General features: G+C 35.7%; 7 protein-coding genes across 10 annotated transcripts in view; 3 read left to right on the forward strand and 4 right to left on the reverse strand.

Annotated features, from left to right (window-relative positions):
• Positions 1-754: 754 nt before the first annotated feature.
• LOC104806698 (uncharacterized membrane protein At4g09580-like) lies at positions 755-2,659 on the forward strand. Of its 2 annotated transcripts, none has more exons than XM_019201740.1 (5): positions 755-1,127; positions 1,388-1,658; positions 1,759-1,906; positions 2,207-2,229; positions 2,335-2,659. In XM_019201740.1, exons 1-5 carry the CDS (start codon positions 904-906, stop codon positions 2,458-2,460), a joined length of 792 nt encoding a protein of 263 aa, XP_019057285.1. In that variant the 5' UTR covers positions 755-903; the 3' UTR covers positions 2,461-2,659. The 2 variants fall into 2 exon arrangements, with proteins under 2 accessions (XP_019057285.1, XP_010530019.1); XM_010531717.2 differs by having other exon boundaries at positions 757-1,127; positions 1,759-1,903; positions 2,204-2,229.
• A 50-nt stretch (positions 2,660-2,709) lies between these two features.
• LOC104806699 (RNA-binding protein 34) lies at positions 2,710-5,080 on the reverse strand. The gene is made up of 6 exons (XM_010531718.1): positions 4,281-5,080; positions 4,137-4,195; positions 3,916-3,985; positions 3,687-3,812; positions 3,479-3,607; positions 2,710-3,391 (listed from the first exon to the last, which is right to left on the reverse strand). Exons 1-6 carry the CDS (start codon positions 4,995-4,997, stop codon positions 2,912-2,914), a joined length of 1,581 nt encoding a protein of 526 aa, XP_010530020.1. The 5' UTR covers positions 4,998-5,080; the 3' UTR covers positions 2,710-2,911.
• A 2,200-nt stretch (positions 5,081-7,280) lies between these two features.
• Positions 7,281-8,536, reverse strand: LOC104806700 (AT-hook motif nuclear-localized protein 23-like). The gene has a single exon (XM_010531719.1). The coding sequence runs from the start codon at positions 8,368-8,370 to the stop codon at positions 7,519-7,521; it is 852 nt and encodes a 283-aa protein (XP_010530021.1). The 5' UTR covers positions 8,371-8,536; the 3' UTR covers positions 7,281-7,518.
• A 6,557-nt stretch (positions 8,537-15,093) lies between these two features.
• LOC104806701 (zinc finger protein 7-like) lies at positions 15,094-15,959 on the forward strand. Of its 2 annotated transcripts, XM_010531721.1 has the most exons (2): positions 15,094-15,535; positions 15,634-15,959. In XM_010531721.1, exons 1-2 carry the CDS (start codon positions 15,193-15,195, stop codon positions 15,675-15,677), a joined length of 387 nt encoding a protein of 128 aa, XP_010530023.1. In that variant the 5' UTR covers positions 15,094-15,192; the 3' UTR covers positions 15,678-15,959. The 2 variants fall into 2 exon arrangements, with proteins under 2 accessions (XP_010530023.1, XP_010530022.1); XM_010531720.1 differs by having other exon boundaries at positions 15,094-15,959.
• Positions 15,960-20,151: 4,192 nt separating this feature from the next.
• Positions 20,152-21,947, reverse strand: LOC104806703. The gene is made up of 7 exons (XM_010531722.1): positions 21,837-21,947; positions 21,656-21,739; positions 21,384-21,554; positions 21,084-21,251; positions 20,936-20,989; positions 20,680-20,826; positions 20,152-20,591 (listed from the first exon to the last, which is right to left on the reverse strand). The coding sequence occupies exons 1-7, from the start codon at positions 21,924-21,926 to the stop codon at positions 20,217-20,219; spliced, it is 1,089 nt and encodes a 362-aa protein (XP_010530024.1). The 5' UTR covers positions 21,927-21,947; the 3' UTR covers positions 20,152-20,216.
• Positions 21,948-22,304: 357 nt separating this feature from the next.
• On the reverse strand, positions 22,305-24,310 carry LOC104806704. The gene is made up of 7 exons (XM_010531723.1): positions 24,221-24,310; positions 24,042-24,125; positions 23,758-23,943; positions 23,472-23,636; positions 23,328-23,381; positions 23,051-23,197; positions 22,305-22,944 (listed from the first exon to the last, which is right to left on the reverse strand). The coding sequence occupies exons 1-7, from the start codon at positions 24,290-24,292 to the stop codon at positions 22,552-22,554; spliced, it is 1,101 nt and encodes a 366-aa protein (XP_010530025.1). The 5' UTR covers positions 24,293-24,310; the 3' UTR covers positions 22,305-22,551.
• Positions 24,311-26,077: 1,767 nt separating this feature from the next.
• The window catches only part of LOC104806705, a 1,032-nt gene continuing 285 nt past the window's right edge, over positions 26,078-26,824 (forward strand). The window contains exons 1-4 of one of the 2 annotated variants that reach the window (XM_010531725.1): positions 26,078-26,159; positions 26,238-26,405; positions 26,504-26,710; positions 26,787-26,821. In XM_010531725.1, coding sequence (XP_010530027.1) covers positions 26,091-26,159; positions 26,238-26,405; positions 26,504-26,710; positions 26,787-26,821 — 479 coding nt within the window. In that variant the 5' untranslated portion in view covers positions 26,078-26,090. The remainder of the gene's footprint in view (positions 26,160-26,237; positions 26,406-26,503; positions 26,711-26,786; positions 26,822-26,824) is intronic. The other variant, XM_010531726.1, reaches the window with a different exon arrangement.

A 26,824-nucleotide genomic window follows, 5' to 3' on the forward strand; every position in this document is an offset into this window, starting at 1 on the left:
GCTATAATGTTTGTACAAGGTCATTTTGTTTGCATAATCATAAAGTATGTACAATGATTATTACATTCATTTATTTCCTCCTTAATTATTTATTTATCATATTTATTTGCTGCTAAAGTGCTAGTGACAATCATATGGTTGGTCACATGAGCCAGATCCCGTGGCCAAAGCACAAACACATTATTAAATCGAGTGGTTATTAAATTACAATTATATTAAAAAATTTACCCATGTTAAATTTCGTGACATGATGTTTATTTACGTATAAAAACAAAATTAAAAACCCAAATGTCTCAACCGATCGAACTATTCGTCAAGATTATTTACATTGAATTTTCATGCAAAAAAAATAGTACTAAATAAAACTATTTAGAAAAATAATAATAGAAAGCGCAAACCATTATTTGGTCGTTTGGTTTGGTTCCTTTGTTGTTTGTTTAAAATTTTATTCTCTGCCTCTGTATTTCCTACTTTTTATATATTTACCCCCCATGTTTTGTAGAAACCAATATAGTCCTCATATTTTAATTAAATACATTTCGAAATATATACTAAACATACGATATTCATTTTGATATCGCATGAGTTATTTGATTCTGCAACGTTATAATTAATCAAATACTAATCAAACGAAGAACACTAATTAGCACGAGGGGCTGTCCGTTGATTAAGAGAGGGGCTAAAATACTCAAACGTCAAGAATATGGGGGCTACTAATAATTCAATTTATAAACATCAAAATTCGAATATGCTTTATTTTTCCTCCTCATTCATTCCTGTCATTCATTCATGATACCAGAGAGAGAGAGAGAGGTGCCTGGATGAGAAAAAGCTAAGCTTTTTATTGTCCTTTCGCCGTCTCTCTCTATTTGACCCGATAGAACAGGGGAGAGAGAGAGAGAGATGGGGGGAGAAGGAGAGAGAAGCGGCGGTGCTCCGGCGGTCACGGCGGAGCAGATGCCGATGGTAGGATCGAGATATCCTCTGAGCTACTGGGAGGTGACGGCGGCTTCCGGCGTAGTGGTAGGGTTCCTGGTGAGCCTTTTTTGCGTTTACATCACCATGCCCGAATCTGATTACAGTTTCCTCAAGCTTCCTCGGAATCTTGAGGACCTACAGATCCTTAGGTAATTTTTTCTTTTAATATTGATTTCCAGATTCCTTGTAAAATGTCTGGTTTTGATTCTGGAAAAAAAAAAGTAAATGCAAATCCAGATTCAGAATTCCAGAAATTGTAGATTTTTGTTGCTTAGTCATCCTTTCTCTGTGCTAATTGAGAATCATGTTTCGATATCATGTGATTCTTAAGGTGCATCACTGCATTTTCTTTATTGTAAATGGATGGCTCAGCATTTTGATGTATGGTTATGGAAATTGCATGTTGCAGAGACAACCTAGAGAGTTACACAAGTGATTATACCATTCAGGTTCTTGTCGGGTACTGTCTGGTCTACATATTTATGCAGACATTCATGATCCCCGGAACTGTGTTCATGTCTTTGCTTGCGGGCGGCCTTTTTGGAGTTTTCAAAGGCATGGCTCTTGTCGTCTTCACTGCTACGGCCGGTGCTTCTTCTTGTTTTTTCCTGTCAAAGCTTATTGGCAAACCTCTTGTGTTCACTCTTTGGCCTGACAAGTTGGTGTTCTTCCAAAATCAGGTCAAGTTCTTTGGATCGTATTATGTTCAAGGATTGAGCAAGCATGGGATGATGATGATGATGATGATGATGATGATGATGATGTGATTTTGGTTTGCAGATTGCGAGGAGAAAAGACGGGTTGTTGAACTACATGCTTTTCCTAAGGCTAACTCCGACACTTCCAAACACTTTCATCAACGTTGCTTCCCCGATTGTCGATGTGCCTTACCATATCTTCTTCCTCGCTACATTCATTGGACTGATTCCTGCTCAAGATTCTATCGGTTAAAAGCAAAACTAAGATACGGATCTTGTTTGTGTGTATATATATACATATGTAATGTTGAAGAGAAAATGAAAAATTTTAAAACAAAAAAATATATATATACAGAGAAAAAAAAACACATAAGAAAATGGTGAATGAGATGTGTGAGAGGACCAGCCGATGATCAGATTCAGTGAGATGGGCTCATTACACTGTCATACACACATGCACCCAGCAAGTTCGCATCCCCATGAACCCCAATTTTCAAAATATATAATCATTTTTCGTATTTTTCAACTTCCTGCTGCTTATGTCACTGTTCGGGTATTGAAAAAAACCTTCATCTCCGTGCCACCTTATATCGTGTGGTTTAAAGACTGAAACTTTTCCGTTCACATCCGTCACTGCTTATACCCGGGTTTCTTATAGGCCGGGATTGCTCTCGGGGAGCTGCAGTCACTGGGAGATCTTTACGACTTCAGCTCAGTGGCGACATTGTTCCTCATAGGCATTATCTCTGTCACCCCAACTCTCATTAGCAAGAAAAAACCATAATAGCAGAATTTCTAGACAGAAGAAGGGATCAGCCTCACAAGAACACAACACAACCCTCTGTACATATATGTAAAGCCCTTCTCTTCTCTCTCAGCACTCGTTCCATTTGTTTCTGGTCCCTCTGTATTGTTAAGATGAAGAATCACCGTTAATGTAAAAGCCCCCACCTTGGAAAAAAGAATAAAATGTTTTTTGGTGATCCCTGGCATTGTTCATTCAATTGATTGCAGAGTGAAGACAAAGATTAAATGTCAATGGAAACACATATTCTTGATATGACAGAAGATTCTTTGATTCGTCTGAAAGCTGAAATATATATGCGAATACAAAATTCAGGGATTGCACCAGTTCAGGCAACTGACGTAACATATATCAAAAGGGCTCGTATCATTATAGGAACCCGATTCAGAAACAGAAGTCTGACAACCATTTGCGACAGTCTTGAAATGTCCTAAAATCGCTTTGGTTTCTTCTTCCGGGAGAAACTTTCGGGCGTCCGGCTGTCATGCTTACGCTTAATCCCTGCCCGCTTAACATCATTTTCTTGGGAGCCTTTTGCTCTAGCCTTCCTTGCAGCAACTGATGGCCTCTTCTGCTTCCTCTGCTTCAGATGCCCAGTTTGATCTCCCGCCCCTTTCGGCTTTGTCTTTGCTGATCCGGGGCTTTTCTGATGGGCAATCTTCTTGTTTCCACCCGATTTTGTTGCCCGTAAACCTTGATACGAAAGGACGGCCTTCCTGTCCAATTTCTCCTTCTCTTTGTCTCCAGAAGACGTGGTTTTGTCCCTTGCCAGTTTCTTGGCAGGTGAGTAAGCTTCTGAAGCATGGCTCTTCCTCTTCGATGGAGTTGAATCGGATTTAGTCCGAGAAAGGCGTAGTTCTCTATCCCGAAGTTTCCAGTTTCTCTTTTTCAAGACAAGATTTGCAGCTTCCTGATAGACAAAAGAGGAACTTACAGTCAGAAAAAGATTCAGCAAAGCATCTTATCCTCTAATCTGAAGCCTACTTTTATGACATACCCATGTCTTAAACAAGACATATGCGATTCCCTTTCCAATGTTCAGGTGAGGATCTCTAACAACACGGATAGCTTCAACACTGTTCCCCACATTGTTCATACTGGTAAACAGCTGGTACAGTTCTTCATCCTGCAATAGAAACGAAATATCTGAGAACCCGAGATCAGGCTGAAAAAACACGATACACATGAAGAACCTGAAGACTAACCTTCACATCAAACGGGAGGTTACCAACAAAGACGGTCCTTTTCAGGTCATACAGCTGAGCAGCCTGCCCTTTCAGTTTCTTCCGAGGTGGGCATGCACTATCAACTCGGATGTGATTGCCACCGACCTTATATGTACATAATATATGAACCAGTGGTTACTTCCTCATAGGAACAGATCAATGATCAGAATTACTGTCCTAATTTGCAGAGGGAGGAGGAGAAATGTACCAGTGACATGTTATGTGCCAGAGATGCTTCAGCAGACTTCTCCGATTCGAACACAACATAGGCATGAACACTGCGATACCAAAAAAAATTCCACATCATAATCTTGGAACATTGTATGCAATAGAAACAAATGTGCCCTAAATGAAGATTCATGCCATCAAATGATCCAACATCAAGCAAGAAGAATCCATCAGGGTCAAAATTTTAATCAAAGCAAATACCTTGAAGCATTCTCATTGATCTGCTTCTGCATTATAGCTCCCTTCCTCGTCTTCTTCGTCTAAACAGATCAAAACCAGCAAAATCAAACATCATTCATAAGATCATACATCAATAAACCGAAATGCTACAGAAACCGAACTCACATCCACGATCGGAACAGACCGAATCCTCACGGACTCAACCTCGCCGAATTTGCTAAACTCTTTCAATATCGCCTTTTTCTTGATTTTCAGTGGAAGGTTCCCTACGAAAACGGTTCTTAGCAGCTTACTCTCGTCATCAAATCCTTCCTTCGAAACCATTGTCGTATCCGCCACTTCGTCTGATTTCTTCCTCTTCTCTCCCACTTTCTTCTCCTTCTCCTCTCCAGCCTCGGGCGCCTTTCCGTACTTCTTCACCTCGTATTCCTTCTCTATCTCATCCCTCTTCCTCTTCTTCCTCTTCGACTCATTACCCAACACAGGTTTGCCCTCTTGTGCAATACCCATATCAGAATCCTTCTCATCATTCGAGCCACCATTATCCATCTCTTTCTTAGGTCGCTTCCCTTTCACATAACTCGTCACGGCTATTTCTTCATCACCATTCTTCGCCGGTTTATCCGCATCGATGCTCCGTTTCTTCTCCTTGCCTTTCTTCCCATCGGAACCTGCAGACTCCGATTTCTCCTCGTCCCCGACAGGATTCGGCTCCTCCGCCTTCCGCCGGAAAGGGTTGTCGTCGGAGAATAGACTGGAAAGACCGGTAGTTTCTCCCTCGGGAACGCCGGAGCCGAAGAGGGTGCTAAAGATCCCGAATTGAGCCGAAACGTCCACGTTTTGGGATTTGGGTTCCGCATCTTTCTGTCTCTTCTTCCCCATCTTCCGGCAATTACACGAAGGCCGAGAGCGGAAGAGAAAGACGAAACCCTAAAACGTAAAAAGTTTTGTTTTTTTTTTGTTCTTCCCCCAGGGGGGGGAGGGAGAAGAAAGCAGGAGATATTGACAATCTGGATCCGGTCGGGTCATCACGAACCGGATCAAGCCCATTATCTCTTGGGCCGAGCTGGTCTATTATATCCTCCGCTACTTCCTCCCTCTCCAATTCCCCAAACAAACTAAAAATACCAACCCTTAAAATTTCAATGAAATTTAAATTTAATACCGACACCTTTATTTCAATGAAATTTATTAATAATAACATCTTAGACTATGCATAAGGTTACCGCGGAGATGAAATACATGTATATATATATAAGTTAGCTAATATCAACCTAAACGGCATCGAACAAATTATTCGAAATAAAAATTCCTAATTATATTCTAATTTTAGTTAAATCACATTTTTTTTTTAAATTACATGACCGTAGTTTTGTGAATTTTGAAATAAGTTTTTCTTAAAGATGGACAGGACGCACAAGAAATTGGGTAAAGGATCTTGAAGGCCCATTACATGAAGTGCATTTGATATTAATTCTGTCATGGGCCGAGAAGAGGTCCATTATTAGGCCCATTGTAATTCCGAGACAGAGTAAAAAAATTATACTAAAACAACACGAATAATAAATTTAGACCAAAATAACAACGTATATACATATATATATATATATATAAATGAAAGTGTATTGATTATGTTAGGGAAATTCCCAAAAAAATCATCCAATTGTGAGATAACTATCACATTCATCATGAACTTTTAAATTTCCAAATTCATACTGGATTTAAAAATTTTTTCTAAAAAATCATTCGAAATTTAACAGAATTAATTTTGCCACGTAGGCAGAATTAATTTTTTTACAATTTTTTACATTTTTTGAAAATGTTTTACATTTTTTTACATTTTTTTACAATTTTTACAATTTTTATAATTTTTACATTTTTTGAAAATGTTTTACAATTTTATACTTTTTTACAATTTTTACATTTGTTTGTAATTTTTTCACATTTTTTATGTTATTAATTATGTTATTATGTAACACAACATAAAGAATGATAAGAGAGTGGGTATTAGGTCATTGAATGTTTAACTAAACAATGGGGGAGTTTCGTGGGGCGTTGTCTTCATAATTGTTGTCGTTTTCTGTGATCCTTAATGACAACCATAAACACCCAACAGTTGGTGGTCCAGTGGTTGAGATGTGACAAAGTCATCCTCAAAGTCCTGGGTTCGATTCCACTGGTGGGGAGTGATGTAATTTCTGGACTAAAATAGTCCATATACAAAGGCTGGTCCCGGGCCTAGGGTGGATGTAGTCGGGCCGAAGGCCCGAAGAACCATCCTGATTATCAAAAAAAAAAACCATAAACGAAGAAAATGGGTACACTTAACATAGAGACAAATATCTATAATTTATTAAATTTAGATTGTAAGTAATAATTAATCCGTTCATGATTATCTAATCAAAATGACAGCCTGGAAGAATCTAATGCTTAAGACATTTGTTATATAATAATAATAAAAATGATGACGATGATGATGAATCGATGATGATGATGATAAATAGGTAGATACATAGATAGGACATTCATTGTATATAGAAACAGAAACGGTAAGGTGATGATGATGATGATGATGACGACGATGATAGTATTCTCAAAGAATGTTTTGTTTGAATTGTTTCCCACATAAAAAGCTCTATTTTATATAATCAAAAGAAATTTCTATAAACAATACAACACATTTAATTTGTTTGAGTCAATACAATGTTATTATTTGTTTATATACACAATATCCTTGGTTCCACACAAAAAATACACACATATATATATATATATATAAAGTATAGGTGCGTGTACGGAAAGCCACGCCCAACAAGAAGAATCTGAATGCAGAATCGCATTGACAATGGATTAGATTAGATCTACTGGCCACATTTATTCTTTCCAGAAAACCATGATCACACATTTCCATAAAATAAAATTTTATTCAAAAAAAGGAACGTATTAGTATCAGAAAGCAAGTTCCTTTTGCTAATCATTACACTGATCAAACCATAAACGTTATTTTAGACTAATGGATCATAGAATTAGAACGAAACACATCAACAGATGTAGACACACACACACACACGCACATATATATATATATATATATATAACCTTTTTTGTAGTTATGATGTATTGTTTTATCAACAAATCTGCAGAATCTCTGATGAGTTAATTGAATTGGCATGGGTACAAAATTTATCTATCTGGGTCGATTTGAAATAATAAGTGGAATTGATGGATACGAGAATTAAGTTCTCGATGAAAAAAGAAACCCTAAAGACTAACACGAACTAAAAACAAAGAACAAGAACAAGATGATATCTCCAAATTACAGAGAAGCTCCTCCTCCACCGTGGTATGTATATATCGTATAGATGTGTATGTATGCGAACACATATACACACACACGGATAAATCAGAAGGGAGGTCTTCCGCCCGAGTTCCCAGGCCAACCCTCCACCGGAAGCTGCACGTTCGGCACCGTATTCATCGGAAAATTAAAGAACGGAAGTCCGCCGTCGGAGAACACATTATCACCGCCGTTGGTAGCCACTCCTCCGTCGCCGCCGCTGCTGAGAGATTCGTCCCCTTCCAGTGGAAGGCTCTCGTAGGCTACATTGGTGAATGAAGCGGCCATGACGATCACCGGGCCCACCGCTATGAGCTCGCCGACAACGCTGCCGCCAACGACCTGGCCTTGACCTCCCGCGAGGAGTATCGTCAGACTGGTTGCTCCCGGAGGCGCCGGCGGCGGAAGGAATGAACCGGAGAGGGAGAGGATCTCGAAGGTCCCTTGGAGAGTGACAACGGAGCCGGCGGAGGAGGGCTGACGGATTGTGACGTTGGTGACCGATCCGCCGCCGCTGAGGATGCAAACGCCGCGTTGCCGCCGCCGGGCGTATGTGGCGACACAGTCGAAGATGTCGCCGCCATTGTTCACTTCAAGAATGTGTGCCCTAAGTGTGTTAGCGCCCTCCTGCGTTATTATCACCGGCGGTTTCGGCTTGTTCTTCGACCCCGACGGTCTACCTCGTGGGCGGCGGACCATCGCCCCTCCGGCGGCGGAGACAAGATCGATATTAGAGCAGACAAGATCGATGTTAGAACCCTGGCGGTTGTGGGAGGGTGTTCCGCCGCCTGAGATGTCGCGATTGTCACCGGATAAGGCGGCGGCATCGTCGGGGGAGGATTGGTGGTGGAGATCGGGGCGATGGAGCTCTTGGTGATTGACGTAGCGAAAAGCAGTGCCTAGATCAAGACCTGCCATATGCCCACATACACGACAAGATGATGAAAAATAAAAATTATATAAAAAAATACACCAAGAAAGATTAAAGATTTCTTTATGGGGTTTGTATAATCCCTTCTATTTATTATTTCTTGTTCTTCCTTTTTTTTTTTTTTTGAAAAACAGAGAGAGAGAGAAGAGAGGATTGACAAGGAAGAAAGACAGAAACACGCAAGAGAGAAAGAAGACGAGGAAGTAGGAGAAGGTGAGACTTAAAAAAACATTAAATAAGAAAACTATGAGTGTATACACACATGTATATATATATATATATATATACATAACACTGTGATGTCGATTTGGCGCTTGGGAATAAATAAATGTGATGTCGGTGGATGTGATCTAATGAGACATAAAATATGATTTCGCCAAAAAAAATAATGAAGTGCTAAAAAGTTTTAATTAATCCATCAATCATCATAATTTGTGGTTGGATTTCTTTACTTTTTTGGTTCTTTCAAACATTCTCCACCATCATTGCACTGTATGTTTTATTGTTTATTTTCTAAATAAACGTTGCATCCTCATCATTAGTGCATGAAATGAATGTATGTATTATATTATATATATATATATATATATATATATTCCAATTAGTAAAATCAACACATCAGGACCAAAATTCCATCGTCATGCATGTCCTGCAAGTTTATTTTTAACGACTTGCATGATGTAATAATAGAAATATTGGAAGACCCGACCCGACCCGACCCGGGGTTGTTCTTCGGATTTAATAACGACTATAATTATCAATTTCCTCATGTCATTTATCTTATTTAAGATGGTTATATATATATATATATATATATATATATATATATATAACGAGAAAGCCTTATACTATATTTATTAGGCAACTATATGAAAATGTGATCATGTGATCCATTAAACAGTAGTATTTACTAATGGACTTTCTCAGGTGGATGCTAAAGGTGCAGGTTGACTATGACTTACAACGCTAATAAAATAGGGAGGAAAAATAAAATATATCAAAGAATATACAATATAAATGACCAGAGGCATGCTATATATGACTATGAGGGATAAATCGAAAATATACAATTTAAATACTAAAGTAATTGTATTTAAATATATAGATTCAATACATATTATAATATATTGGAAAACATAAGAAAAAAAATTCATAAAATAGTGAGGGGATGATGCGTGAACAATGCGCATAAGCGTGAAATTCTTGGCTGAAAGTAGTAGTGTTTTTTTTTCCTTCAATTGAAAAACACGAATCAGAAACTTCAAGCCCAAATTTTTGGATCAAAGCAAGCAACCTCTAGGTTTCCTAACAATAATATACATAACGTTAATCACAGTTATATACGTATAAATGATTAAATGTATTTGGACCGATATATGTAAGTTTGTGCAAAGTACATCCCACTCTGAATATATGCAAAGAAAAACACACGCACACAACATTGTTGGTACGAGGTTGAGGTTATTGGAATGCTTTGTTACGTACTGTTCGTAAGATCTCGAGGGTTTTTGCCAGAACCGATTTTTATTTCCCGAATTGTATCATATATATATATATATATATATATATATATGTATATGTGTAGATATGACACAATTAATAGAACATCCTCTCATGAAATCAAGGGTTATCTTATCTTCCGCCCCACAATCATACATATACGTGTGATGTAAGTTTTGCGGAGAATTAATGAGAAAATCTTTTTACTTGTTACGTTTTCACGAAGATCAACGTTGAATTGAGCATTCGTGTGAAGGTGAGCAGACACGTGCGAGCAGAGGGAGACACGTGGGAGAGATGGGGTGAGCACGAAGGGCGAAAAAGCATTGGGAATTGGTCTCTTTACCCCTTAAATCTCGGGGGCCTTCTCCTGTTAGAACACGTAGCCCTCTGCTCTCACCTGCCCTATATTTACATCCCTTTTTTTAAAAAAAAATTTCCAAATAAAAAATAAAAACAATAATAGATATGTATATATTTGGGTATATGTATATGCTTATACAGAACCATAGACATACATCAATGTTGAAAAACTTCCCAACCAAACCTAAGGAACTCGGTTCAATTAGTCCTAAAACATTACCTGTTATCGGGCCGGAAGTTTACCTAGTTAGCGCGCCCGAAGAATAGCAGCTAGGGATCCTACGTTATCAAAAAAAAAAAAAAAAACATTACCTGTTCAGCTATTGTGATTTTAACCCCATCTTTTTTTTTTAAAGCAATTAACCCGTCCAAGGCTTTTACCTAACGTTTTAACGAAAAAAGGTATGATACATGTTATTCTATTAGTGAATGACAATTTAATTATTTCGTTATTTGATAAATAACAAAATAATACTAAATGAAAATGGAAGTTGATTTTTTTTATGTTATAGTCATTCCTAATATTCTTGTATAAAACTACCCTCGTTCCAATATGTAAAAAATAAACAAATAAACGTAAAAACATTAGATTCATACGGTTCATGAAAAAGACAAGATTTTGGTTATTTATTACCTATAAGCATTCCCACATACAAATGTATACACACACACACACATATATATATATATATATATATATATATATATATATATATGCGCGTGTGTGTGTATATATATCGAGTATATGTATCTGTGGATTGGAATGAAGAGTAGTTAGAAATGTGCAGAGGGGAAATACAGATTAGGGATTTGCTTGAAGTTATATACATATATATATATATATGCATGTAAACTTTTGTTCTTCCCTACAAAGCCTCCCCAAATTGTTGGTTGTACCTTCGAATAATGCCAAATCCCTTTTTCTTTTACATTTCAATAATATATATTTTGTAAATTAAAAAAAAAAAAGCTACAAGAAAACGAGTGCGGCATGGTGACACAACGTTTACCTTGACACATTTTTTTTTTGGTACCAAAGACCCTTTGAAAAGAGTCAATAAAAAATTATTTTACGAAGCGCGCATTTATTTTATGTACCTTTACGCGTCTCTTATAGACGTGCGTGTGAAAGATTGGACAGTTATTTCTTTTGGAGGAGAGAAAATATTTTGAGAATAAACAAAGTCATAAAGAAAATAATTAAATAGCTTGTGATTGGACAAATTGGGAGTCCGTTTGTTCCAAGAAAGCATCTTATCAAATCTTAATTTCCTCCTAGTTTCTCACTTATTTTATCCCCCGTATATAAAATTTCGTTCAAATGTATACTATATATGCATGGTTACATGTGGACGTAAATATTGTTAAGAATATACAATTCCATAGATAATTCTACAAAATTATATTTCTAATAGGATTAGTGGTAATGTCCTAATAAGATTAATTATGGTTTTCTAGTAAGATTAGTATTATGTTTCGGTTTAATGTCTTATATATGTATATATATAGTTATTAAATGGAAAATACAACGCATTGTTGCGTAAATTTTGACAAATATAAAGATGGTCCCCGATCATCGAAACAATGGTATAATTGATAGTAGCTCTCTTGACATATTTAAAATTCAACATGTACAACCCTTTTTTCTGCTGCTTTTTTTTTTCATTTGTACTTGTTAAAGTTTATTTTATGGTGTTGGCGGGTTTATTAGAAAAAATATATATTTTTTTTAACAAGATATTGAGGAACAAAGTCTAGATTAATCATCAAACCAGATACTAGTTATGTGATTTGTAATATATCCTTGGTCTCCAAATTTGAAGTTCGAATTCGAGGTGGGACAAACATTTTACGTCTTCGTTTTACCAATTGTAATATCCAAATTTAGGTTTTAAAAACCTATTAAAAAAACAGATGAAAATTCAACGTATACGGAGTTTAGTTTACAGAATAGGAATGTTACTCAAACAGTTTGAAATATCTCTGGATTTTAATAATGTGACAAAAGAAAAAAACTCAGCGAGCACTATTCTTGGTTTCAATTGACCAACTCAAATAATTGAGGCCACTATAAGAGCCTTATGATGATTCTTCCAATTGCATTCTCTAATGGAGTTTAAATAAACAAGGGCTAATTTGTCCGTTCATTCATATGTATATATGTGTGTATATATATATATATATATATAATCTTTTAGATAAAATAATCCGACCAATCACAATCAGGCGGTGACTTTCGGACGCAAAACTAATAATGTAGGTCGTGAGACTGAGACAAGATTAAGTCGAAGGCCCCCCACCATTAGAATTGTTGATATATATTGACAACCAAACCATTTGCCTTTTAATTAAATTAATCATTCTTTGGCTCATGTTGTTTGCTTGTTTTAATTAATACAATAAGCTTTCACTATCCCTCTCTATTAAGGTGCTTTGGACGATATATATAGACGACGAAATCTATGTAATTCTTAGGGTTTTCCCCTTCTTTAACGTCGATGTTTCTTTCTTTTCAAGTCATCTAATTAGGTAAATACAATCAAATTATTAATTAGAAAAACAATGCACGAAATTACAAATATGAAAATTAAGATATTACAAATGCCTTCGATTATCTACTCTTATTTTTCTAAAAAAAAAAGAGAGAGCAAAAAACCACACTAAAGGCTTGTAATTTTAATTTGGTGTGATATTTGCTTAATTCCTTTTAAATTTAAAACTCGTAAATTTAATGTACGGACGCGAAGCAGGAGCTAGGTAGACGGATAGCCATAAATACAACGCATCACGTGCACTCTACCCCTTCGGTCACTCGGGAAATGTGACGTGGAACAATTTCGGCCAATCAGAGGCAAGACTCGACAAGTGGTCACGTGCGATTCCCGGGGCTCTGATACCTACGCGGCCTCTCCATGTGCCCCCATTGAATTACATCTCTTACATTCCCTCCCTTTGTCGATCCAAATAGATTCAAAATATACTTATTGATCTCTCACTAACGGTCATTTAATCCGTTACTAATTTATATATTGGTCTGCATGTGCCAAAATTCCTACGGTTTCTCTGTGTTACCAATAAAAGTTCATATCAATTACTCCGAAATTTCAATATAAATATACAAAGATATATATTCATTTTGTTGAAAATTGAGTTATTTTCAATTTGGAAGACAAATTTTAAATACGATGTCAAGAAACTAATTAACTGTTACACAATTAACATATTATTTGTATATGGTATGAATTTTATTATACGCGGATCTCTTAAATGTTCACGGGAGAATATGGACTTGATGAGGTTTGAGGAGCTAATTCGTTGATGGATTGACTGAACGCGCGAGGTCATGGGGTTGATCCGTTTCCTCGTTTGGAAACAGATGAGATTACATTAAATGGACATAGATGGAGATACAAATGAGAGAATCATCAAATGCAAAAATAACAAAACCCTAATTAAGGTTTTTTCTGGTTGGATTAAAGGGTTTAATCTCAGTTAAAGGCCTTGATTAGAGGCCCTGATCAAACGTAGTTAAGAAGCCCCATGTACTTCCTTAATGACCCATTTTCAACCATAGTTGCCTTTGGGCCGATGTTTTCTCAGCGTCATTCCTTACATGGCATTGCTCTTGACTCGTCAATATATACATATATATATATATGTATATGTGTTTGTTTTCATTAGTTACTGAATTTATGAAACTAAAAAAGAGAACCCCGGGCAGATCCGCAAAAAATTTCAGACCCAAATGGTCCAAGGAAAACTTTGGTGCGAGTAGAGAGGTAACTAAACTCTCGACGAAGCAAATGGAACTGTAACTATACATTCTCACTTGGCCCCAATGACTAATTCTAATTGGGACATGACATTGCAGTTAGGTCCATCACTTTCACCTGTTTTGCCTTTTGCCCCCCCAATTTACCCAATACACTTTGTTTTCCCAAATTCATAATAAAACGAAAACCAAAGAAAAAACGTTTTAGTTTTATTGTAGCCCTATGTTCAATGCATGTGACCACAACATTGAATACTTTTATATAATTTTATCACAATAATCACACCACAACACATCAAAAGCTCATTTATAATTCTTGACCCGAAAAAAATATAAAAGCTACTTTCACTAATTTTGTTTATTTTCCCTCGGCAAATTTAATTAATTTCCTATCCTAAAAAAATCAAAGCATATATATATATACATATATACGCGCGTTATTTATGTGTTATATCCTGAAATGTCATCTTAGGATACTGATCTAATTTGGTAATTATGTGACAGTGGCTGCATAACCCTGGTGTCACATTTGAATCTTCGTAGTGATCACTTGCCCTACCATTAAAAGCAAAGATATATATATGACACAAAAAGTTCCAACTATTCTTTTTTTTTTAATCTTTGGATTACCATATATAGCCTGGATTTAAAAGAAAAAAGAAAAAAAAAAGAAATAGACCATACATGATTTTATTTTATTTTGCTTCTTTTGTTTTTTTTGGAGTTATACAATAATTCCTAACGGTCCTTACCCAAGAAGATTTTCTTCCCACATGCATAACGTCAGAGTGTTACTCTTATATGTTTTCCATGTAATGGAAAAACCCACATTCACCGTTTTATAAATGTGACAACCTTAAAACATACGTACAAAGACAATTTGTGTTATATAAATTCATACTTTAAAAAGTTTTAAAAAAATTATTGCGGATATCATCTGTGAAATTTGAACTGCGTTGAGATGTTATTTTCATCCGTCAGTAAAAAGAAAAAAGAAAAAAAATATATAAGATAAAGCGAAATTCGGGTCCATCTCTTATTTAATAATCCACTTGTAGTGAGGTATCATCGTTATCATCATCTATCAAACCCCATCTTCTTCTCAGCTGAAGCATCTCTCAGGGGAGGAAAAACCCCCATCTCTGAACTCTACAACCAAAGCGAAGGTGCATGGATGTGGAACCCTAGAAATTATCACAAAAAGGATGACTGGGAAGACGATGACGAATCATGGGAGGTCAAGGCTTTCGAACAAGACATGAAGGGGAACATGGCCGGAACCACTTGGCCTCCCAGGTCTTACACTTGTAATTTCTGCCGGAGAGAGTTCCGGTCGGCTCAGGCCTTAGGCGGTCACATGAACGTCCACCGCCGCGACCGAGCCGCTAGGGCTCCCACTCCCCCCGCCGCTCGCGCTTGCAATTCTTGCGCTCCGCCGTTTCCTACTCTTGTAATCCAACCCACAGCTGAGAGTTTGTGCCATTTCTACCAACTCCCAAACCCTAGTGGCATTTTTGGTAATTCCGGTGATGTGAGCCTCTCCGGAGCCATTGGTGCAACGTCATCTCCTGACTCTAACGCTCTATTTCCGTCGTGTAACTTGGGATTTTCGCAGTTGGGTTTTCCAGAGGACATGCCACGGCTTCTGGAATCTTCTGACGGAGATAAGAACCTTCGGTCCATTGATCATATTGGTGAAACATGCTTTGATTTGAATGGTCTAAGCAAGAACAACTTCAAAGAGACATGCACGGCGGTGGAGGAGCCTGATCTTGAACTTCGTCTAGGGCAAAAAGATTCCGCAGCTCCACCGTAGCAAACAACCGAGGACTCGACGTCGTGTTTACACAAAGGTTCTTCACATGTCTTGTTCTGAATACATTTCTGTTTGAATTTTGCTTTGTGATTGGTTGTTTTTCAATGCGAAGATGGTTTTCACAATTTTCCTCACGTGATGGTCAAATTGTCTATGCCAAGAAAGGATCAAAAGAAAGTTGAAAGACAGATGACTCCGTCAATTTTATAATTAGAACTCGGTTAAGAAATCAGTGGTCGGACGGTCAATAATGGAAAAAAAGATTTATAGATTAACAAATTCATATTAAGGGGTCATCAACATCTATAGTTCCTTTTTTAAAAAAAAAGATCTATAGTTCCCATAGCGTCTCTAATGTGTAATGTCATGGTAGAAAATGTATTTATATATGATATGAAAATCTGTTGATATCTGTTTGCTTGATCATATAGGGTCTATTCAAGAACATATAGTTTGTGATTTTAAGATTCATGAAATGGAGACACCCATTTTATGGAATCTGAGGGAAGAAAACTATATATTTATGCTTCCTCTTTTATTTTATTATTTGGAAGGATAAGAAAGATAAAGATAGACTAGCTAGGGTTTTGGGCTGGAGATATGGAGAGATAGATGAATGTTTACATTCATTGGCTTATCTATGAGGTTTTGCGTTTTACATCGCTTGGTTTTTTTCCCACTCATATTGTTTGGGTTTAATTATATAATTTTCATTTGGGTTATTTTCTTGAATTAATAATATGTGATATTACCCAACAAGGATGGTCGAGTGGTCGACTTGATGGTGCAAAACACCTGAAGGTCGGGTGGAGATGGATGTAATTTCTGGGTCAATTAAGACTCATATATAAAGACTGGTCCCGAACCAATGATTTACCTAGTCAGCATGCCTAAAGAATAACAGTTAGAGATCATCCGTTATAAAAAAAAAAATATATGTGATATTGTATTATGCATCTGTCTAGATTCGAAAGCCAATATGTTTAAAAGTCAAATTTACAACCAAATTTCATTGCAATATTAGCAACGCGATTTTTTATTACAAAATTATTGCTATCCTTTACAACGAAATATTTCTTGTTATAAAACGTTGTAAGTAGTAACATTTGTGCAACGAAATTATTTTGTTTGTAAAATCGTTGCATTTAACAACGAAATTATTTCACAATTTGCAACGAATTGCATTGATTTGCAACAAAAACATCTCGTTGCAAAATCCCTATTTTTTGTAATGTCTTAGAAAGTGTGAAAATAAATATCTAGAAATATATATAAGCTTTTTATTAAACATATATAACGCCGTAATAAGAGAGGCTCTTACTTATGATATGGTATCTAGTGTGTGCCAATGAATTTGTGGGTCACATGACACAATTTTCCCGCACCGATTGAGGTACGTACGAATGGCTCCGCACACGGGTTTCATGTGAAGATGGAAGTCATGGCGTCCCAAGGGAAATTAAATGTACCGAACAAGTAATTAACTCGTATAGTCATGCGAGGTCTTGTACATTTTGTTTTTTTGAAATTTTATGCATATAATTCAAATGTTGCGATAAAAGTTTATATATAGGCCGGAATAATAAATAGACTATTGGGTTTAAAGATCTTAGGACCACCTGAAAGAAGAGTGAACACATGCATTTTGGTAGGGCATCCCATATGGCCATGCATGTCGTTTTTTTTACTCGATCGATGCATGTATCATACTGAGATTTTATTTACTTTTGGAATCTCTTACTCTTGTTTTATTTTGTGTTGTTTATATATATATATATACACAAAATCTAACAGGAAATTCACTGTGATGAAATGAAATGGGAATGGCATGAATAAAAATTTGACGGTATCCTGTCTTGGACCCCCCACATGAGAAATTCAGAGACTAGACAGCTACAATATTCAGACAAAGCCATTAGAGTTATGTAGGGCTTTTCCCGTTGGTTGGTCCCCTCCATTTCTTCTTTTTTTTTTTAAAAAAAAACCCACATACCGAAACCATGCATCCTTGATGATCGTCAAGTGTCTTCTATTATATTTCTTGTAATTGATCCTCTTTCTCCTGGTTACGTTCTAACATTGTTTTTTCAGAACGACCATCAAGAACGATCTTGGCATTACTGAATTTATGCCATACCGAATTATTATAAAATCCTATGTTTCGTGTGCATACATCGGTATTTGACCACTCTTTACCATTTTTTTTTTGGCTTTGGTGATTTCTCTTTATTAGTTCCATATACAAAAATGATTTTGATTATGAAATCGATTAAGGTTTTTTTTTTGGGTAACCGGGTTTTGTGGGCCGAGACCCAGACTAATCCCGAGACCGGGAGGCAGCCATGTGATTTGAATTATGCGCTCCCTCTCCAGCCCGGGGTTCGAACTCGTGACAGGACAAACGCTTTGCACTCCCATTTCACCGGTTAAGCTACCTAGGTTGGGTCAATCAATTAAGCTTATAGCCTTATACTATCTAATAAATAAAGGAGATGAGTTCTCTTTTAAGTCGAAAGTATTTCTTAGGGTAGACGTTTCAGTATAATTCTTCAAAACCGAACTGAAAAACTCAACACCGCTTCTGAATCATACCAGTATTTTTTTAGAGAATCGAACCGAATTTAAAAAAAAAATAAAAATCAAAATTTTCTTCGAAAAATATATATTTTGTTAATGAAAATCGAAACCAAAACGAATTGAATATGAAATAATATCCGATTAGTATATATTTTTATAGAACCAAAACAACCAAACCAAATAATTTTCCGAATGGAAAGCGAAAACGCACATCCCCTAGTATTTCTTGTTTTCTATGTGGAATGAGACAAACTAAAGAGGACATACTGATGCCGACCAAGATTCTATCGGTTAAAAGCAAAACTAAGATACGGATCTTGTTTGTGTGTATATATATACATATGTAATGTTGAAGAGAAAATGAAAAATTTTAAAACAAAAAAATATATATATACAGAGAAAAAAAAACACATAAGAAAATGGTGAATGAGATGTGTGAGAGGAACAGCCGATGATCAGATTCAGTGAGATGGGCTCATTACACTGTCATACACACATGCACCCAGCAAGTTCGCATCCCCATGAACCCCAATTTTCAAAATATATAATCATTTTTCGTATTTTTCAACTTCTTCATTTATTTTTACAAAATATTTCTGCTTTTCATGTGGGTAATTTAGTTTCGTATTTTACTTAAAATAGCAATTAAGGTTTATTATGTGTAATTAGATTATGGAAAGAGCGCCTCTAGAAGTACCCCAGTATTCAATGGATTCAATTGGAGCACAGAAAAGTCGTATATTATATTGTCTTTCACCGCAATTTATGAGAGTGAAATTTAATTTCACCGCAATTTATTTACCGTTACAAAAAATAATAAAAATATTACCCAAAAAGCTATAATACTATTTTTCCTTATTTTTGTTCTGATTTTGAAATGCCATTGTTCTTCGTCTTGGGTTTCGAGTTATGGGTGGGAGATTGCTTTTGTGTTTTTTTTTTTGGACGAACGGATGTTTTATTTTAAGAAAATTGAAGTAACCGGTTCGAATAACAAAACCAGGCCCCAATGAAAGATTTTTATGACGTGGCATGCACACGTGGATAAAATTGTGTATGCGCATACTTATGACGGTAAGAGTTCAGTTTAAACGCCGTTATCGCGAATTTAGGAAATTGTGATTAGTTTTGTTAATTCGTGATTAAATTTGGAAGAATTTTGAATTCTCATGTAGTTTTTTGTAAAATTAAAATTTTGTATATGTTTTTGACACATTTTAACAATTTCGTGTGGGAATATGTTATTTTTCCTAATTATGTTGATAGTGTCAATCTTGATTATATTTTTAAAATTAAATTAAATATATAAGCCTGAAAATATGCGAATATGTCTACGAATCAATAAAAAGTTTTTAATATAACGGCATCAATATCTTAGAAAAATCGCACACAAATGCATCAATTTTGTAAAAAAAATTAAAAATAAATATGAATTAATTGAAATATACCAATTTGTTATAAAAAAAAAACTATCGATTTTCCAGACCATAAAAACGTTGATGGGTCGACTAATCGGAAAATTGGAAACAGCATCGTGTCGACATCATATCATAAGAATTGTCACATTAAAAATTCAACTCAAGAATATCTCATTTCTCGTATATCAATATTCATCGCTACATTAATTATTCTTGTTTATCACACACACATATATATATATATATATATATATACTGTAATTTCTGCGCATATGAACAAAATATTGATCTACGAGAATGTGAAATCTGTTCATGAACAATATAATCGAAACCCTTTTTACCATTTCTGAAACTTTATTAGATCTTGGGATCCAAATCACCTAAAATTCATTTGCCGCAATGGCCACCATACGCAAACATCTGACCTAAATTAGGGATCTGATTTTGAAAATACCGAATGTTGAAACAAGAGGGGAGGTCATTGACAACTTTCACCACGCTACTGCTTATAGCAACATTGTCGGCTTGCTCGGTCGAGTATTTGCACTGCGTGAAGAAGGCACTCGTCTCGTAGCCGGAAGCCGCGTCGGCCGGAAAAGCGCCGTTCCCCATGGCCGGACTGATTCCGTCGGGCGATTCGAACACATTACCTCCGTATCTTATGAACGTGGCTCCGTTCTTCAGATGCGTAAACACTTCATTTGGCCAGTAACCAACGAGTGTACCGTCACACTTCAACATCCAGTTTCCAAAACTAGGATCCTGCCAAAATTTCATTTGCATTGGTTTGCATATATATATACGAACATGATGATGTAAATGTTGTTGTGTTCGTGGTTTACACATTCACCTGAACGATACTGAACTCGGATACGAATTCTGGACCGCCGTTGCTAGTCCTCGGAAGCATTTGCATCCCGACATAAATCTGTTTATCCACTTGAACGAAACCGGGGCATATCGTATTGTAACACCCGGTTTGTTTATAACCATCCGCCTGTCATATCAACAACTTCAATTAAAATCTCTATCTCTGTATTTGCATTTTTCGTCAAAGATTATGAAAGTTTTTACGTGGAAATAAACTCCATCACATTTCAACTTACCGTCCAGAACGCGGTTAATCTTGGACGGCTGTCGCTGTATATTCTTGAATGAGCCTATATTATTATTATTGACGAAAGCAATAAACAAATCATATAATATTTATTATATAAATAAACCAAGATTAAGGGGGAGAATAAAGAGACATACGGCCCAACCAAAATGGATGCTATTGCGTTGGTCAGTGGGCCCACTTTCGACCCAGATAGAAGCCCTACTGTACTGATTATTCGCCACGCGCGGCGCGTGTATGCTCATCCTCGCGCTTGCCTCCTTGTAAACCCCCGTTGTTTCCTCTCCGGTTTCAAGCGCCGCAAACTTTCCAACACCTCCCCCAAAAAAATTAATTTATGATTCGATCGTATCTTTAATTATTCATAAATATATAGAAATATCGTGAAATACTAAAAATATTTTATAATATCCCATTGAGTATTAAATAAAACTTACATGTTGACCAAAAAACTCGGTTGACATCATATGATAACTCTCGTTTACTGGGTTTGGCTTTTGGATCGGTACTTGTCCTTGGGGACAAAGATCTTTCAGTTCACCAAAAACATTCGATTGGTTATTTCGTTTATTATAATCCATGCCCGTCTCCGTAGGATTTAATTTCACCTGTAGTATAAATGCAAACGAAATTCTAACGTGACAAAAAAAACATAAAATGAAAATAATTTAATCCAATTATAGAGACAGAATATGTATATGCGATATACCTGGATTTTGTGGTTCTTTAGCAGCGGATGTTGAAAAGCTGGTTGTTTGTAAATATCGACGCATTCGAAATCGGGGTTTTGAGGCTGTAAATATACCACATAATTTATCTAAAATTTTAGTACATAAAAAATTATTACGTATAAATCATCGATAACGTTATATTTCGTATAAAAAACGTACCGAAATTTGTTGAGAAATGCCATGGAGGCAAAGCGCAGAAAGCAGCGAGAAAATCAGCAGCAAAACTAAGTCCATCTTTTTTGCAATCATCTTGATTATGAACTTAACTCATAAACCATAACGTACCTACATATATATATATATATACACACACACACACACGAGTGCAAATGTGTTTCCGTTTTAAATTGCCTTTTATTTTATGGATTTTTTTTCCCATTTCAAATAGTCTAAATTTAGAAGAATAAAAAAGGTACATTCGATCAATATATATATATATGAGTGTAAATAGTCTTGTGATGAATAGATTTAATGCATAGTTTTTTTTTTTGGTTAAAAAAGTTACAAATGATGATTTAGTGCCCATCATGGCATTGATTGTTTTTGGATCCTCTCAATAATGACATTAAATTGAAAAACGGACCGGATCAGAGCAGATTCAATGCTAGATCCCATTTTATTTTTTAGAATAATGGAAAATAATCTAAAACGACAAATATTTTGAAACAAAATAAAAAGACCGAGATCATGTCTTTTTGGTTCCGTAACTTCGATCCTTTATGATGTTTGGTTCCTGAACTTTTGGCTCATTAGGCTGATGTAACTTAAACTCTCTTCGTTGTATCTGGGCAGTTGTATTTAATAGAATTTACCGTTTACCAAAAAAAAAAAAAAAAAAAGACCGAGATCACCAAACACGATACAAATTCGGGATTCATGAGCTGGGGATGCAATGCCCACCGTACCCAAACATTTGGCCCAAATCACTGATCTCGTCTTGGAAATAGTTGACTCTGTAACAGTTGTCGTCAACGACAACTTTCATGATGGCGCTGTTTATATCTTTCATGAAGACCAGCCCTCGGGAGTTCTCGAGTGCCAATTTGCAGTGAGTGAAGAAGGCGCTCGTCATGTAGTACGGAGCCGTATCCGACGGAAATAAACCGTTCCCCATGGTCGGGAGGATGTGGTCGGGCGATTCAAATGTATTTCCACCATATCTTAGGAACGTGGCTCCCTGGCTTAAATGTGGAAACACTTCCTTCGGCCAGTAACCAATGGCCTTATCCTGAACCATCAGCATCCAACGCCCATCCAAGTAGGTATTCTACCAAATGGGTATAGATTATTATTTTTTATTTTAAAAAAAAAGTGTCAATGTTATATTATGTGTTAAAAACGATATATATATATATACATATATATATATATACCTGTACAATAGAGACTTTCAATAAGGAGTCTGGACCGCCATTGCTGTCCTTGGGGAGGACTTCCATTCCGACATAATACTCTTTATCCACTTGAACGTAACCGGGGCATAACGTGTTGTAACATCCGGTCCTCTTATAACCATCCGCCTGTTTGTAAATATAATTTCAATTACATAATCTCTACGTGACTTTTTTTTTCATCATGAAATTTTTTTTATCTACTAATAATCAACATCATCTTTATATGGTTAAAAAAAACATCATCTTTATAACTTACCGTCCAGAAGACGGTCAATCTCGGGCGAGCGTCTGGGTATATCCTTGAATGAGCCTATATTGACCGAAAACAATAATATTATATATAAGTAATTAATAAAAATTACTTAACGCATGAATATGAGGGAGGAAGGGGGGAACGTACGGCCCAACCAAATTGGATGCTGTTTCGTTGGTCGGCGGGTCCATTTTCGACCCATATAGAAGCTCTGCTGTATTGGTTATTTTCCACGTGCGGCGCGTGTATGCTCATGACGGCGCTTGCTCCTCTGAAAACTCTGTGAACCTCTATCGTTTCAAGCGCCGCAAACTACGGATAAAAATTTCGTGATTTGATCAAAATACCTTTAAATATCAAGATGGGTATCTGTAAAATACTATACATGATTTGATTTATTAGACAGAATTTTTTTTTTAAAAAAAAAACTTACATATTGGCCCGGAAAATCTTTGGATTCCATGTGATAAGTCTGATTTTGTGTTTTTTGTTTATGGATCGGTACTTGTCCATCGGGACAGAGATCTCTCGATGTCCCAAAAACACCCGTTTGGTTTTTTTCTTTATCGGCTTTTGTGTCGATACCCATTCTCTTCATCATCCTTGTCATTGCTTTCATCTACAGCATAAAATACGACAAATTATAACATAAACAAAGTCGAATATAAAACACATTGATCGAATCATAAAGACTTTGTTTACATATGATGATTGTACCTGAATTTTGTGGTTCTTCAAGAGTGGATGACGAAAAGCCGGTTGTTTGTAGATATCAACGCATTCAAAGTCGGGTTCTTCATGCTGTAACAATTGGACAAATTTCACGTTAAAATTAATGAAAAATATATTATTTCATATGAGTCATTATAATAAGATTACGTCGCATGTAAACGTACCAAAATTGCTTCGGAATGGCCATGAAGGCAAAGCAGAGAAAGCGAGAAAATCACCAACCAAAATATATCCATTTCTTTTAAATTGTGAACCTAAATCAATCATAACACACCTACATATATAACAAGACCTCGTGTGCGGCAAAATTTAAAGCCATATCATTTTATAAATAAAATAAATTGCAATTATTTTAATTGCTTTCTCGGATAAAATGTAAGATTTGTTACCATTTTTTAACATTAGAGAGATATATAGGAATCTTCTATACAAATCCAGAAACAAATCTATTCATCACAACCTTTTTAATAAATATTTTTATAAAACATTCCATAAAAATACCAAAATAATATCTCAATTTCTAATTTGATAAATAAGTAACTCAATTTGATAAACTGTATCAAATTAATGCCCGATCAATAACTTCGTTAAATTGGATGAAATGGATTCATACATGGAAAAACAAATTTGGCACGTAGACAAAATTAAAAATTGGTTGATGTGGTTCAATGTAATCCAGTTTGGTTGATTTATTTTGATATAGAATGATTAAGCAGAATTACATTTGAACAAATTGAGAATTTTTTATGGATTTTTTTCCAGTAGTTTTTTTATAAAATCATTCACTCATACATCCAAATATTGATCATATGGTTTTTTTAGTAGAAAAATATCATCATTTTATAAGGTATTGAATATTTGTTTCTAATTCTTAGATATTTTGTTATATTTTTTAATATAAAAATAATCATATCTTATAATTGTTTAATGTTTTAACAGTAATATATTAATTTCTAATAACTAAAAAAATATATATTTTTTTATTATTATTATAATTTTTTATTATTATTCGGATACTGACGGATAATTACCTTACCTGAAAACACTAATCCAAATCTGAAGTCGAATTTCGAAATATTAGGTATGATAGATATCAAGGTAAAATAGATTATTATCTTTTAAGTGAATGACATTAAATGTGTAAGGCCAAAAATATTCGAAAGAATAGTAAGAAATATGAGTTTACAGAAAACTATATATGTAAACTTTTTTTTTTCTTTTTATAAAGCAAATTATTTTATTTTTCTTTAATAGTCTAATATGATTGCTACACAAATAATAAAAAACAAAGATTGTTTGAGTTGTCGTTCAGTTAAAACGACAGTTTAAGATAAGCTCAAACCTAACCAAGACAACATGAACTGCATACTAAACAAACATGACGCACTTTAAACTCAAATTTTCTACCTAAAAAAACAGCTTATCTTATATGTGAAAACTATATTCCTTTTTTTTTTCAATAATCGTGAAATAAATATTGTAATTGAACTAACCAACATACTTTTACAAATATACAATTAATATACATCAATCTCATATTTAACTATTACAAAAAATGAATTCGACCTGCACAAAAATATATATACTAGTGCATTGCACGTGTGATTAATGGATTTATTTCAATTTCAAATAATTTTTTAGCATATGGAATGGGCACAGTTGACGAGAATTACTTTTTGTTTTTTTCAATCCTGTCAATGTTGGTTATATTCTAAACCGGTGTACCGTAATTCCATTAGTGGGGGAGAAAACCCGGTTAGGGTGATGGTTCACTAAAAAAAAAGGGTATGGGCCGGAGATTAGAGGCGGGTAAAAAGAAGGCCCATTGGGAAAAGTGCCACGTGGCGTGTAACTAACCAGCGGATGACTAGTACCGCGGTGAACAGAAAAAAAGGAGGGAACTCCTAACCGTTTTTGTATAATAAAAAAAATACATTATATTTTTACATAATTATTTTTTTGTGTGTTATATAAATCACTACTGTCTATAAAAACACAATAAGAAAAAAACACAAGTGGACACGACAGGATCGAATGGAGAACGAAAGGCATTCGCTGTCTTCGTTGCCTATGCTCGCCAGGCTCGATCACCTGGATTTCATCGTAAACCTCTTAATTAATTTCTTTTTCTAATTATATTTTCAATCTCTTTAATTCGATTTTATGTGCGGTTGATTGCAGATAAAGAATATGGAGAAGCAAGAGAATAATTATAATCCAAAATGGAGGGAAATAGAGAATGGGGTGATGACACGTGGACGACCGGCGTTGGATACGGCGGTGAGAGATGCGTACTTCAAAGGCTCGTTGCTCGAGAGAGTGGCCGCTCTCGAGAATCGTCTCTTTCAGGTCCCATTTTCTTCACACACAAATACGGAGTATTTCATTTTTACGTTAATTACGTACGTATTTTTATTCACTGTATATATATATATATGCATGTATAGCTGTGCATGGAATTGGAATCGAGCAGCACATCCTCTACTTCGACGGGAGGGTCTGGCGGTGAACCGTCGAGCCAAAGGGCCAAAAGAGATTCGCTGAGGACGTTGCCCACTTTCTCCAACATTAACCCCTTTCATATCCCAAAACAACACCACGACACTCCTCCTCCTGCCCTTGCCAACAATACTAACGATAAACCCGACACTCAGGTACATACACACATACACCCATACATACATACATACATACATACATACATACACACACATGCATTATTTGATGAAGCGATTGAACACAACAAGTAGGCGGCTGAGGAAGGGAAA

The sequence above is a fragment of the Tarenaya hassleriana genome, unplaced genomic scaffold (assembly GCF_000463585.1).
Source record: "Tarenaya hassleriana unplaced genomic scaffold, ASM46358v1 Cleome12, whole genome shotgun sequence".
In the NCBI taxonomy this organism is placed as follows: Eukaryota; Viridiplantae; Streptophyta; class Magnoliopsida; order Brassicales; family Cleomaceae; genus Tarenaya; species Tarenaya hassleriana.

Excerpts from the sequence above, each read along its gene's own strand:
- LOC104806703 (XM_010531722.1), bottom strand. The coding sequence starts at position 21,926 with ATGATTGCAAAAAAGATGGACTTAGTTTTGCTGCTGATTTTCTCGCTG. Across the intron at positions 21,555-21,655 it reads TAAAGAACCACAAAATCCAG|GTGAAATTAAATCCTACGGA; the intron begins GTATATCGCATA and ends TTTATACTACAG. Across the intron at positions 21,252-21,383 it reads CCGAGTTTTTTGGTCAACAT|TTTGCGGCGCTTGAAACCGG; the intron begins GTAAGTTTTATT and ends GGTGTTGGAAAG.
- LOC104806700 (XM_010531719.1), bottom strand. The coding sequence starts at position 8,370 with ATGGCAGGTCTTGATCTAGGCACTGCTTTTCGCTACGTCAATCACCAA.
- LOC104806701 (XM_010531720.1), top strand. The coding sequence starts at position 15,193 with ATGTGGAACCCTAGAAATTATCACAAAAAGGATGACTGGGAAGACGAT.
- LOC104806699 (XM_010531718.1), bottom strand. The coding sequence starts at position 4,997 with ATGGGGAAGAAGAGACAGAAAGATGCGGAACCCAAATCCCAAAACGTG. Across the intron at positions 4,196-4,280 it reads GGTCTGTTCCGATCGTGGAT|ACGAAGAAGACGAGGAAGGG; the intron begins GTGAGTTCGGTT and ends TGATCTGTTTAG. Across the intron at positions 3,392-3,478 it reads ATGTCTTGTTTAAGACATGG|GAAGCTGCAAATCTTGTCTT; the intron begins GTATGTCATAAA and ends TTTGTCTATCAG.
- LOC104806698 (XM_019201740.1), top strand. The coding sequence starts at position 904 with ATGGGGGGAGAAGGAGAGAGAAGCGGCGGTGCTCCGGCGGTCACGGCG. Across the intron at positions 1,659-1,758 it reads TGGTGTTCTTCCAAAATCAG|ATTGCGAGGAGAAAAGACGG; the intron begins GTCAAGTTCTTT and ends TTTGGTTTGCAG. Across the intron at positions 2,230-2,334 it reads CTGCTTATGTCACTGTTCGG|GCCGGGATTGCTCTCGGGGA; the intron begins GTATTGAAAAAA and ends GGTTTCTTATAG.
- LOC104806704 (XM_010531723.1), bottom strand. The coding sequence starts at position 24,292 with ATGGATATATTTTGGTTGGTGATTTTCTCGCTTTCTCTGCTTTGCCTT. Across the intron at positions 23,944-24,041 it reads TGAAGAACCACAAAATTCAG|ATGAAAGCAATGACAAGGAT; the intron begins GTACAATCATCA and ends TTTATGCTGTAG. Across the intron at positions 22,945-23,050 it reads TGAAAGTCTCTATTGTACAG|AATACCTACTTGGATGGGCG; the intron begins GTATATATATAT and ends CCCATTTGGTAG.